The sequence below is a fragment of the Diaporthe citri genome, assembly GCF_014595645.1.
Source record: "Diaporthe citri strain NFHF-8-4 chromosome Unknown scaffold_1, whole genome shotgun sequence".
Lineage (NCBI taxonomy): Eukaryota > Fungi > Ascomycota > Sordariomycetes > Diaporthales > Diaporthaceae > Diaporthe > Diaporthe citri.
This window is the reverse complement of record NW_025064846.1, coordinates 4,133,378-4,146,689: the sequence shown is the minus strand read 5'-3', so window position 1 is coordinate 4,146,689 and position 13,312 is coordinate 4,133,378. Positions and strand designations below refer to the sequence as shown.

At 57.8% G+C, this 13,312-nt stretch overlaps 4 protein-coding genes across 4 annotated transcripts; 1 reads left to right on the top strand and 3 right to left on the bottom strand.

Annotated features, from left to right (window-relative positions):
- On the bottom strand, positions 1 to 2,012 carry INS49_001138 (uncharacterized protein; the record flags this gene model as incomplete). The annotated part of the gene is made up of 5 exons (XM_043161971.1): positions 1 to 89; positions 150 to 410; positions 493 to 723; positions 1,036 to 1,729; positions 1,788 to 2,012. The coding sequence occupies 5 exons, from the start codon at positions 2,010 to 2,012 to the stop codon at positions 1 to 3; spliced, it is 1,500 nt and encodes a 499-aa protein (XP_043030477.1).
- Positions 2,013 to 3,573: 1,561 nt separating this feature from the next.
- INS49_001137 (uncharacterized protein) lies at positions 3,574 to 4,876 on the bottom strand (the record flags this gene model as incomplete). Its single annotated transcript, XM_043161970.1, has 2 exons — positions 3,574 to 4,040; positions 4,144 to 4,876. 2 exons carry the CDS (start codon positions 4,874 to 4,876, stop codon positions 3,574 to 3,576), a joined length of 1,200 nt encoding a protein of 399 aa, XP_043030476.1.
- A 3,269-nt stretch (positions 4,877 to 8,145) lies between these two features.
- INS49_001136 (uncharacterized protein) lies at positions 8,146 to 8,490 on the top strand (the record flags this gene model as incomplete). Its single annotated transcript, XM_043161969.1, has 1 exon — positions 8,146 to 8,490. One exon carries the CDS (start codon positions 8,146 to 8,148, stop codon positions 8,488 to 8,490), a length of 345 nt encoding a protein of 114 aa, XP_043030475.1.
- Positions 8,491 to 9,767: 1,277 nt separating this feature from the next.
- On the bottom strand, positions 9,768 to 12,933 carry INS49_001135 (uncharacterized protein; the record flags this gene model as incomplete). The annotated part of the gene is made up of 4 exons (XM_043161968.1): positions 9,768 to 9,786; positions 9,855 to 11,528; positions 11,593 to 11,745; positions 12,626 to 12,933. 4 exons carry the CDS (start codon positions 12,931 to 12,933, stop codon positions 9,768 to 9,770), a joined length of 2,154 nt encoding a protein of 717 aa, XP_043030474.1.
- Between the last annotated feature and the right edge of the window lie 379 nt (positions 12,934 to 13,312).

The window sequence follows — 13,312 nt, the reverse complement described above, 5'->3', positions numbered from 1 at the left end:
TCACTTTGAATAGAGTTCTTTCCGGTCCTCCACCGGAGCATCAATGTGGTTGTTGAAGTCTGCAGTCGGGTCAAACAAGAACACAGCGGCTACGCATGTGATGTCAGCAACCGTGTCACGCGAGGTACTTCTGGCGATGGGGGTCGTACAGATAGCAGCGATACCCAGAAAGGGAATCGCGGTGAGCCAGACGAGGCGGAATGCCGCGGCGTAGGTGTCCAGAGCGGCGTCGGCACCAGCAGAGATGATCTCGGGCGTGGCGCCAGCGATAGTCGCGAGGCCAGTCTCGTTGTGCGCGACAATGTAACCGACAAACTCGTCGACCGAGCCCGACGGCAGGCCAGCCTCGAGCGCGGCGGACGCCACGTTGCTGGGGATGTGATTGGTCTCGGAGATGAAGACGGCGTTGTCTGCGGGTGAAGCACACCACGGTTAGCCACGTGACGCTTACGCCTTCCATGGACGTGAAAATATATGTGTGCTCGTTCTTACAGATAGCGATACCGATTGTCCCGCCAAGGGATCGCATGGAGATCATAATACCGCTTGCTACTGCGATGAGCTCAGGGGGCACGGAGAGCTGTCCAGCCGCAACCAGAGCGATCAACGTCATGCTCAGCCCGGCGCCCATAAGAACGGGGAAGCCCCAGACCTCGTTCCTCGTGTGAGCGTTTGTTGTGCTCATGCAGGCGAAGAAGATGATGAAGATGAGAAAGGCGCAGACTGTGATCCAGCGCACTCTTTTCGTCTTGGTGCAGTAAAGCCCAACTGCCATGCTGGCGGGGATATACGTAAGGAACACAATCCCAAAGTTGAGTCCCACGATTAGTGTGTCCGTTGAGTACAAGACATTTACCTGACCATATTTAGTATGACTACTGTGGTTGCTACTGTCTGGAATGGGGGCGGAAAATGATCTTACTTGATAGGCGAAGTACTGATTCGCGGCGAAGAAACCGATCCCCTCGCAGAATATACAGAGAAGGCTGATTGCAAAATTGCGGTTTCTCTTGAAGAGTCCGTGGTGGAACATACCGTCCGTCTTGAACTTATACTCATACACGCACAACGCAATCGCAAGGGCCAGCCCAATGGCGAACGGTGCCGAGACGTGAGGGTCAGACCATGCGTATGGGTTCTGCGAGTACGAAAGCCCAAGACAGAACAGGACGAGGCCGGACCCGAGGAGCCCATAGCCGACAAAGTCCAGCTTCGCGACCTTGTCGCCGAACGGCAGCTTCTGCAGCTCCCTCTGGGGCGGGCGGTACGCGAAGATGCAGATGATGCCGGTGGCGAGGAAGAAGGCCATGCCGATGTAGAAGAAGTAGCGGAAGCCGTCCGGGTCGCCGCCCCGGTTCAGCCCACCGCCGATGACGAGGCCGCCGAAGAGCCCCAGGGCGTTGGACATCATGACGATGGACTGGGCCCAGCCCCTCCAGGCCCGGGGCAGGACCTCGGACACGACCGCGTGGAGGAGGGGCTGCATGCCGAAGGCGGTCCCGATGAGGCAGCAGCCGGCGATGAGCATGTTCATGCTGGTGGCGAGGGCGGTGACCAGCGCCCCGAGGGCGCCCGAGAAGCTGAGCCCGACGAGGAACCACTTCCGGCCCCAGTAGTCGGCCGCCTGGCTGACTATGGGCCCGAGCACGACGGTGAAGATGGCCATGGCCCCGGAGAGCCATGACGACTGGGTCGCGGCATTGAACTGGGCTGCGATCGACGCGCCTTGCTGTGTGGCCAGTCAGGAGTGGGCGGCCCTAGGGTGGGAAAGCGACGGTGACACTTACGGCCCCAGCCCCGACTAGGCAATATACTTGGGCGAAATATATGCCAAACACAGCAAAGACGGCCAGGAACGTCTTCGCGTGGAGGTGAGGTTTGGGCTCTTCGCCGACTTCGCTCAAGGCTGTGTTGTGACTGGCAGCGACATTGTGCATGGAGCTCTCCTTTTCTGATGCGGATGATGGAGCATCCCCTTGGAATTCTTGATCACGTGTGCTTGGTGCAGACATCTTGATGGTGGGTAGGGGAGTATAGAAAATCTGCGGAGGGTGAGTCTGGGAACTGCCGACCTGGTGGGCGTGCTCGAGGGAGGGCATTGAGCGGGGATTCGCAGCTTATCATGTCTGGTACGACTATAAGCTGTTGAAGGAAGCAGCCATTCGTCTCTGCCTCCAGTCCATCTTCCATCGCCCGCAGAGGGTGAGTAGCGTTGCTGCAACATGGATATGGGGTAAGATTTTGGGACAGGTGGAGTGCTTCCGGGCCTCCCTCGACTCGGCCTCCTCGATGCAAGTCTCGGGGCCGAGAGGTTTAGCCTACATGTGATTTGAAATGATCGCAGGACGTTGAGCGTTGGTACAACGTTGGACCTGAAACTCTTTGTGCATCCCTCGCCATCTGGCAAGCATGGTCTAGGAGCAACCGCCGTTGCACTGCAGGCAGTCGCAGGAACCCCATGTGCACCTGGCCATGTCGGCCAAGGCGAGCTCTTGTTGATGTCTTCTTAGATGGCGACTAATTCCAAACATGGCGCTTCGGGCCGAGCATTGCTATCTGAGTCCGGGGATATCGAAAGATTTCGAAGGGCCTTGTCGATCTGTGGATCTGTGTGATCAGACAAGGGAGAGGTCGCAGCTGGATCAGGCTAGATATGCTGGGGTTATTTGGTATGGGCGCCGGAGTCACGGCCGGAGAGGCTTGACCTTTGGTGTGCCGGACACGTGTAGATGCAAGAAATGCCTCGTGGTTCTGCCACATTGTACCACGCGAAATATGCGTATTTTGGCTCATGCACCGTCCGCATGTGAAGAGATGCGGCATCGGATGCCGTGATCCTTGAAACCCGAATGTCCGTGGTCCTCATTGTCCAAGATGGTACCAGGACTGCAAATTTCGGTCAGCACATGTCAAGGGTAATAAAACCAAGAGCCCTCAAAGACTCGCCAAGCTGCAGGATTGTCGCCCCTGCAGAATACACCACGGGCAAGGCACTAGCCCGCAAGACTGCGCGAGGAAAACGGGGCTGGCCTCCGATATGTGGGTTTTAGGTGTGTGGATATTAGGTATATGGGTGTTTTGGGAGTGGGTGTTTTGGGAGTGGGTGTTGGGTGTGTGGGTATGCAAATAGGCCTGGGGGTGATGTGCTCTGATTACTGGGTGTACTATCTGTTTTTGCAGGTGCGAATATCCGTTCTCATTTGTAACATTCTTTGGAAAAAGCTGCCTGCTCATGGCTTGGTCTCCGTGTTTGCGATACCGCTTCGTTCACGTGTTGCCCCACAGCATCACCCGAAGGCTGTCTGTGAATCGCACTTCCAGCACATCTCGATGTTTTCCGCTCAAGATTTCGAATTACGTCTCTACCAAGAGTACCTTCCGCGGCCTCTGCGCGGTAGGCCTTCTGCTGTACACGCGGCCGTTGCGATGTAATCAAACCGTTGCCGCCGCCCCTTTAGATTTACCCGCCTCGTCCGTGAGGGGCCACGCCCAAGTGTGATGCAGTGACACACGAGGACCATACCGAGCCAGGTGGAAACAGCCCCTTCTCCATCGGGCCCCAGCAACCTCGCCTTAGTGTGGCGTCTGCCACACGAGATGCCGTCCCCTGAGCGACCTGCCATGCTGGAAGATGCCCATGAGGGTGTTGTCGTCGACCTTGAAGATGCCCGGCCAGAACGAATTCGGGGGCTGTACCGTCTCTGCAGGCTGGTGGAACTGGATCCTCCCATTCACCGGCGGGCCAGCGAAAACGGCCTTGATCTTGGCGCTGCTGGGCCACGCGCGCTGGCGTTCCGGTGTGTCCTCGTCGGTCATGAAGACCACGGCGATGGAACCGTCGCCAAAGGCCTCGATCTGGGGGCTGCCTGCGTGGCGTCCGCGTGGCGAGGGCTCGTACACGACTTGCCTCCAGCCCCAGGTGTACCCGTCGTCGTACGACAGCACGCACTCGATCGAGAAGCAGCGGTTGTGCCTTGTCGTCTCGAACACCATCACGCTTACCTCGCGCCCTTGGTCCATTGTGCGCACTATACCGGTCACTGGGAATTTCCGGGTCAGCAAGCGAGATTCTAGAAAGCATGAAGAGACGGAAATACACCCTCGACGCCACAGGAACGGAACGCCTCTGCCGGAGCCACTTACTGCCATCCCTCAGCTGCTCGCCAACGCCCGTCACCGGCCTGGGCTGAGACCACGTCTTTCCCTGATCGTCGGAAGTAAGAAACATGGTGTCCTGGTCGATATGAGACAGCTCCTGGGAGAAGGTCATCTGGATCTCGCCCCTCCGGCCGATTCGCATGAAGGGCTCCCACAGGCCGTTCGGCGCGGTGGGCTTCTCGGCCGCCTGCGAGAGGTAGGTCCAGTCCTTGCCGCCGTTGAAGGACTGGCACACGGTGATGCGGTACCAGCTGTGGCCGCCGCCCGGGGCGAAGTCGTGGTTCCGGAACGCGGCCAGGATCTTGGGCCGCCCGATGCCGTCCGTGGTGGGCACCTCGAGCAGGAACATGTTGTCGCAGTCCCGGGGGCAGCGGTCGACGACGCCGTGCGGCTGGAAGGTCGCGCCGTTGTCCGTGCTGCGGTGCACCGCCAGCACCCGCAGCTGCACCTTGGGGTTGGCCGGGTTGGGCTCGAAGCGCGTGAAGCCCAGCAGGATGGAGCCGTCCGAGAGGCGGCACATGCGTGGGTATGTGCCGCCGTCGGCGTGGAGCATGTGTTCCCTGTCGAGGACGCGCCCGTGCCCGGCGTGGTCGAACATGACGCCTGGCTGGCTTGGGAGTTGTTGTTGTTGGGCTTGGCCCTGGCCGTGCTGACCTCCCTGGTGGAGCAGGTCACCTACGCCAAGCTTTCCGGCAATCTTCTGGGCGAACTTGTCCATGTCGGGTATGAGGCAATCTGGATTGAAAATGCAAATGGTGATGACCACAATCAGAATGTACGTTGCGCAGACCAGTTTCCTGACAGTGAAGTCCGAGACACTCCGATACGGCCTGGTGGAGCCCGGGAAAGGAGGCGGTGTTAGGGACCATGACGTCGTTTGCACTCGACCCATCAACACCAAACCATTGCACTTTCAAGTCGTAGATGTCCAGCCTTGTTTCGAGGTGTAAGACACTTTTAGAGATACAGGATGAGAGGGGTTGTTGGGCCTGTTGGAAAAATGCCAGCTCGACATGTTGCAGACGGTCTGTTTATTTTGTATTGTCTGGTTACGTGCAACGGGACTGCCTCTCCCGTCGATCTGCAGGTCCAACACAGCGCTGAACCCCTGACAATCCACACTCTAGCGTCGCCCTCGCCTGGAGCGAGGGTCGGAGAGAGAAGGTGATGTAACTGATGAATGAAGGACAGCCACTGTTAGAGAGGTATCATTGCGTGATGAATACTCGTAGTTGTCTACTCTATCACAATCGTCGTCTCATCTCGAGCCCTCGAATCTACAAGGCCCACTGTTGTGAGACAATCGTTGCTGGAGTAATTCCCTCGGAGAAAAACGCTCCAGTAGCACAAAGGTGGATAAACAGCAATGCCTACCCATTGTGTCCCTCTCATCCTGCTATAGGGTTGAACAACTACCATGATTATTCGTGCGGGTCGACCTAGAACCTGAAGATGGGGAACGAGAGTCCCGATTTTAGTGTCCGGTTTCACGCAGGCCGGGCCGTACAGTCGCCCAGCGACAAACAACATATAGCTGCCAGTACCGCGTGGGCATCCATATGCCCATACGCAAAGAGGCATGACATCAAGGAAACTGGTTTCAGCTGGCACGGGCCGGTGCGGCTGGACGGCAGGTGCACAAAGTCGGACTGCCCGTCTTCGGTCGGTCTGCGGTGTTCGATCAGTAGCTGGTGATGTCACTTCTCCTGGTTGATTCACAGTGTCCTGTCCATCTTCAGTCTCCAAAATCAGGCCCTGCTGCCGTCAGTGAGCCATGAGCCTGATGAAGGTCGACAGGAGAGCGTTGAGCTGTAGTAGGTCATAATCGGTGGGATCTTCAGCCAGGTTCAGTGACACTGGCGATCCGGCAGACCCTCTGAACATCCATGTCCGTCGCAATGTCGGCGCATTGCGAGATGCTCGCGGACAGGCGGTGAAATACGATGTGACTGAAGTAGCGCAGGCTGGGAGCGGCACATTGTTTGCCCCTTCTTTGAAGCATCGACACGGGACACGTGCTGGTTGCAGCTCTGGATTTTCATCATCTTCGGGGCCGGTTCTCTGAGCTGCATCTTCTCCCGTCTGAGCCCACTGAGATGAGTCTGGGGCTGGCTTGATGAGGATTTCTCCTTTGATCGTCGAGCCCACTCTTTCCCGCTGGGATGTGGACCGGCCACTTCCCTGTGCAAACGAATGCCTCCCTCAACTAGCCTTCTGCAACATAGCGCAGTCTTTCCGCTTGGAAGACACCATGTGCCGAGCAATTGACGTTGAAAGAGCAGCCGTTTCTGGACGGAGAGCCCAAGGGCGCGATCCGGCACCCTGCTCACTGGCGTGGAAGCAACTACCTGTTGCCTTATCTGGCAGCAGTCGAGCCTCGCATGAGGAATTCCCAGGCACAGGTCTAGAACCGGATGGCTAGCCGATATGCCAGGCCATCGACTTGGTGCTCTCGTCCACGGTGGACGGATCTGGCCGGGCTGTGGAGCGTGGCGCCACAACACAGACTTCCTGATCTGACTCGATGCGCTCTCTCGTCCGCGTAATCTCCGATGCAGGGCGGGAAATACGACGAGTTGATTGCCGCCTTGCGCCTAATATTTATTCCCGCCGGCACTGCACACAGATGAGGATCTTAGGTTGTGGATACTGCGTGGCCTCTTTCGTGTTCTGGATCGTGACAAGAGTCGAGCAGAGGAGCGAAGTGGGTGCGCTGGTAAGCAGAGGGGAGCTGAGTGGCCCAAAAGGCTCGGAGGGGCGGGCACGAGGCAGGGGCCCTATCTCTTGGGCGGCGAGAGTGGGTCACTGTGGATCCCATGGCGTGTGCCTCCCGTCTGGGGAAGCGGGGAAAGCAGAAACGCTAATCGACCCACCCAATCCGCCTGTAAGTCCAGAAGGGTAAGGGGTCTTGCTGCTTGTTACAGGGGAAGGCGTCAGCATGGCTCCGAGGTCAATTCGCCCTGCTGAAGATGTCCTGGAAATAATTCTCAGAGAGCTGTTCTCTAAACCATCAGTGTTGTTCAGTGATGAGACAGCCCCTCCAGCGGTAGGCTACAGAAGCAGTCAGGCCATGTCAGGGCCCTTCTGGCGCCACGGGCGCGGTGTTGCAGCGGATGGTGCAGGATGGCATGATGCCCCTATGCATCGACACGGCCCTGACGTCGCCTGCCTGGTCATGATTGGGCAGACCTGGCCACCAAGCAGGCATGTTGCTGCGACACGACCCCGCTTGCTTGGGCGACTGGTCTGGGGAAGAAGGGCTGACTGGCTGGCTGGGCACACACCTCCCAGCAGCCTAGCATCCCAGCATCCGGGGGCTGTGTGTGAATTTGGAGAGAGAGAGAGAGAGCAGAGACGTGACGGGATGAGCACCAGCAATGGGTGTTGTTGTTGGAGAAACGATGCTTGCCTGGGACGTGTCCAGCTGACCACCCAAGCTGCCAGGGGGGATAGAACGCAATAAGAGGACCGTTATCCTGCATTCTTGCTTCATCGTCGTCTTTTCCTCCTGTCACACAAGAATCAAACCGTTCATCTTGGAATTACTCAATTCGTCCGTCATCAACATAGAAGTTAGAGTATAGATGAGAAGTAGAGACAGCTATTACTGAACCCCAAGGCAAGTCAGCCCCTCCTTCGTTGTTCAGCTCACGTTCCAAACCATCCGTTCCCCTTTTCTAGCTCTTTCCCCTCATGTTCGCTCGAGCTCCTCCCTGCTACCAGCTCGTCGGAGCGAGGTCATCGAGAATCATCAATTGAGTTCCCTCAGACAAGTGACCCGGCTGGGATTCCCTCCATCAGACACTCCTCCATAAATCACCGATACGTCTTTCAAATACCTCCGAATACAATTCAAAACACTCAGTCCGACCCCTTCTAACACTTAGAAACAGTGCTATCAACTGCCCTCTCCAAATCCAATTATTGCTGGCGTTCCCACCAGCAAACCAACAAGACACTACACACCACAAACAAACACCGCCCAACATGCCCGTCCGTATCCCCGCAGCCCGCTCAACAGAGCTCCTCACCTTCGCCGGCGCGGGCGCCTTCGTCCTGACCCCGCTGTACATGCTCATGCCGGGCGCCACGGAGCGCATGGCCACCCAGACGGCCCGCTGGGCGCCCCGCTGGGAGCGCAACATCGGCTACTTCGCCGCCCCCGTCGAGCGCACCACCCAGCGCATCGCTGTCCCCGTCGAGCGCACCGTCAAGCGCATCGACAACCGCCTGCCCCTCGGCCCTGTCGCCCGGGGCGTCGACAGCCGCATCAGGCGCGGCATCGACCGCGCCGGCGGCATGGTCGGCTGGACCCCTCCCCGACGGGCCTGAGCTCGGGGGGATGTTTGTCTTGTCGGAATGAGAATGCAAATGGAATTGGGTCTCTGTCCTGAGTGGACGCTTCGATGAAATCCTGCATTGGAACATAACAGGCGTCATTGGTGATGTCCGTGGTGGACATCTATGAAGGGGAGGCGAGGGGCAACACACATGCATCAGCCTTGTTGCTTGACCCTCGTTACAAGCTATGGGGTCCCCACCCCTTGGTAGTTCCAGTATTGCACCTGGAATACCCTCACCGTCATGAGCATTGAGCCTCAGACAGGAATATAGCTGACAGAAATACACCAATGTCAAATTATCTCCCTGTTTTCCACCTTCCTTGCTCATTCTCGATCCTGATCTCCCGGTGCCAGTGAATGCTCTCGCATCTTATTTTCAGTTTACCATCATACTCGTCAGTGCAGGACCTTGATCTGACATGGGCACACATTTACCCATGCTGGGTCCAACCCAGCAAATTTGTGAACAACTAAGAAGTTATTTGTCACTGCCATTGTGATATCCAACGCTGACCCCAAGAATCACGGAGATCTTCACGCTGTTAGGTGCCAGGAGACATGAATACAAGCAAGAAGGCTGCCAATGAGCCAAGTGATCATTCAGATTACAACCTTGCAAACAAGCCAACATAGCTGTTCGCCGGACCAGTGAAGCTCAGCTATCGGTCCGTCACCGTACGGTTACCATCCACCACGACCCCACCATCATGCCTGCTCTTGGCCTCCTTGCCCACAGAGCATACTCGTACAATACTCCTGCCTCCAAGCGAGCCTGTTGTGGGAGGCAGTCATAGATGTTGGAGATGCGAAAGTCCAGATAACAACCCAAAACCAAGTAGACCGACGCCTTGACTGTATAGACAGTCAAACTTCCCAATCGATTCTCTCCGTCGACCATGGCCGATGACGCAGCCCAGCCCGAACTAAGAGGGCACCCGCTTGCTCGTGCCCATCGCGTTCCCCGGTGCAAGGCCCGAGGACTGAGAGAGAATGCCCCGCTGCACCATCGTATCGCGGGGTAGACAACAAGCACAACAGAGGAAGGACTCCAACACACCCAATATTGAGTACAACGGCCGTGTCTCCTTCCAACCCACCGTGTATCCGTGGCTAAATAAGTCCCTTTACCAATTCGAAAGGTCCCCCGACAACGCCAGAGTGGGTACGCCAGCCAAACAATGAAAGCAAAACACCCTTTGGTCTCTTCCGAACGAGGCCCCTAGATATATTTTTGCGTGAAGAAAACGCCAAAATCAAGAGAATCGCTTATTTGGGGGCAGGAGCCCTACGACCGTCAGAAAATTAAGATTCTGGTCATCAAGGCCGCAATCGAAAGGTGAGGGACGAACTCACACTCCGCCTCCCATAAACGCGGCAAGATCGTCCAGCTCGAGGAGTTGTCGCTCGAAAGCCGCACAGAGTTCTACCGGTGTCATATCGACTCCAGAACCGCTGCTTTCCTTGGCAGGGGGAGGGGCCGATCCCGAACCGCCAGCGTTCGAACCGTTGGAAGCGGGAACTGGGGAGTCAGGCTTGTATTCCGGCTTGACGTCCTGGGGAGCTGCTGGGGGGGATCCTAGAGCCGCGGGAGTGGAGCCCCCAGCAGAGCCTCCATTGATAGTGGTGACTCCGGATGGCCGAGGTCTCGGAGGCTCGCTGTCGCGGCTGTCCATGGGCGCAGGAGGCGCGGCCTGAGGGGGATCCGGGGAAGAGGCACGTGGAGCGCTACCCTGTGGTGCGGACTGGGATGCGCCTGACGCTGGCGCCTGTTCGTAGTCCATTGGTTCATGGTGCGCATCAGCACGGCTCACCCTCTCGTCCTTAACCGATGGTGATCGCTGAATTTGCATGCGGCTGTCCTCGCTCACCCTCTCCTGCTCATCTCCAATGTTGATATCGTTCAGGACTCTACTCATGACGCTCAAGTGACGGTGCCATGGCAGGACCAGGTTCCAAGACTCTGCACCGTCCTTCATGAGATGGAGGCACTTGTCCACCATAAGGTGAATAGAGTCGTGTGTGTGAGGTGGAGACAGCCCTTTGAGGGCCAGGTATGCCACGGTTGATCCGGCCGTAAAACCAGAGAACAGCATGAATATCGGCAGGCAGCATACTGCCGTAGGCTCAGTGGCCCTCTCGAGAGCCGTAAGCATGGAAATGATACTGTGGGAAGATTCCAGAATGCGCTCAACATATTGCATCTGGCTCTGGCTAGACATGCGCCACCCTTCCATGCTGAAGTTCTCTGAACTGACGATCTGAAGTATGCGACGCCGGTTGATGAAGATGGCGGCGCAGTGTAAGAGGAGATGTATCATGGCATAAGTCACGCCACTACCCATGGTGATATGCAATTCCATCTGACCTGGCCTGTCGGCAAAGGGATGAGGTAGGTTAGCCCGAACCTGGGCGACCTTGACCTCGAGCATCTGACACTGCTCCTCGCTGAAAGTCTCGAGGGTGGTGGTGGTCATCATCTCCACGACCATGCGCCACGCCTCGGTGGCTAGGACGATGTGCCCAAATTCGCCGACGGGGGCCATAATGGCGGAATTAGGGGCGGCGGGAGGCGCACTCCCGTCCAGGGTTCGCACGTAAACCGGGTTTCCGAAGTTAAAGTTCATATCTTCACACGGAAGTGCCACATCCTTGACGTCGAGTGCGGAAAGTGCGGGAAAGCGCCCAGGGCTGCTTGTCAAAAAGCAGTCAAGGATATAGATGAGCCACAGCGTCCGACGGAAAGACTCTTCCTGGAGGAACCGGTCTGGATCGGTCGAATGGCCGTTGGAATGGACAACACGGTACATCTGGGCCATGCGAGCAGCTTGGCCGAGGTAAATGTACGCGCGCACAGCGCTCCTGGAGCCCCATTCATGGATGACCATCAGGCAGAGGGCCTGGATATCTGCAAGCGTGGGATGGTCGAGCGAAAGCCAGATGAAATTGCTGGCCTTGAGGCCAAAGTGCTCAGCTGCCTGCGAGGAGCCCTGGCCCCTACCGAAGCGCTGAATAAGGGTTGGCGAGTGTCTGTCAGAGGGGGCGGATGTCAGCGAAACGGAGTGGGTCCCGGTCGGGCAGGGTAAGTCCGTACCGAGCAGCAGTGCACAGGAGCGCATTGACCATGACGCTGTCAACACCATTGTTCCTGAGGGACTGGATGAATGATGGCCTGTGGAAGGCGACACATGCCGGCAGGACCTTGTTGATGACCCTCTCACACTGCTCGAGCATGTCCGGGCCGAGCCTGTTTGAATTTGGCGTTAGTGATCACGAGTGCCAGCATCATGAGAGCGGCCAAGTAAGAACGGCAGACGCTAATTGGCCTCTGAAGATGGAGTTGTCCGACTGTCGGCCACACAATCTCGCGTTGGCTCATTGAGTGTGCGGGCATAGTGGAGATCAAGCACGATGTGGTCGTATCCTGGCGATTGAGGCGAGGCAGATGGACCGTGGATACTTCCAGCTCTTAGCCGCGGCCGATGGCCACCGGGCCTTGTCCGGCAGGGGGAAGGTGCGGAAAAAGTGGAGATGGGCCGTGCACACAAGCTGGCTACTCCCGCGCCAGGGAGGGTGGTCTTGTGGCAGGCTGCCCCGGAGCATCAAGTGTCGGAGCTATGACCTCCAAGGATGGGGTGGGTTCGAGTATGGGATGCTGCGTGCCGGAACTGGCGGCAGCTCGCCTGGCACAGTGGCAGCCGGGGAAGTAGGGAAATGAGATTGAGGTCGGGGCCAGCCAGAGAAGACACGGGTGCACGAGTCCACCTCGATACGATGCATCATCTCGGATCCCTTGGACCACGGCAGATGTTGTGAATATTGCGGAGGGTGGTGTATAAGAATGCAAAATATGTGAACATGATTTGTGTGTCTTTGTGTGTGTGATGTGGCTCTCGAGAAGGGCCAGCGCGACGGAGAGGAGCCGAGCTGAGCGGAACTGAGGTAGACCCCAGAGCTTGCGCAAGCAGTCCTGGCAGAGCCGGCGTCGACGGCGGATGCGTCGCAAGGGATGCGAGCCGGGAGCGTAGACATGACACACACAACCACACGCCGTGGATGACAGGACAGATGGATGCGAAAGTGACCAAACAAAAGCACAAGCAAACAGAGCGGAAAGGCAGACGTACTTTTCGGTTGCAGGCGCCGAGTTACGCGAGGCGACTGTGGTCGGGTGGGCAGAGCCGTGGCGGTCGCCGGTGGCAGCTCCGGATGCTCGCTCGCTGGGCAGAGTCTCGCGTGCGCGAGCAGCGCGCGCGGGAGAGACGCCATGTCCACCGTGGCTCATGGACTCGGACGGCAGGTAGCACTCGTGCATGCCCTTTGAGCAGTTCTTGCAGGGGGCGCGCCCGTTTTCGTAGACGCATTTGGTCTTGCCCTTGCGACAGCGCACACAGGCGCCGCCGGCTCTGAGGGCCGTCGCGCGGACAGCCGACATGCTGTCTTTGGGGGCCGGTCTGGGCGAGGTGATGCGACGCGACGCCCTCGCTGGAGGTTGACGATGTGTTTGCTGGTGGTTTGCAGGCTGGACCGAGGAGCCAGCTGCTCGTTAGTTGCTGCTGTGGTGTTGTTGTGGTGATGTGTGTCGCTGCCGACAGAGGGTTGGTTCGGAGATCCGGGGAACAAGAGGCGCCAGAGTCCGGGTGTTTGAGCCCGACGGGATGGGATGCGACTGGAGGTTTCTGACGCCCGCAGATGGAGGAGTGGGCCGACCAGAAACAAACAGGAGGGAAGGGAGGAGGGAGAAGACGCGAGCAGAGTAGTCCGGGAGAAAAGAGAAGGGGAGAAGGGACGGCAGCCGAACAGGATGGATGGAT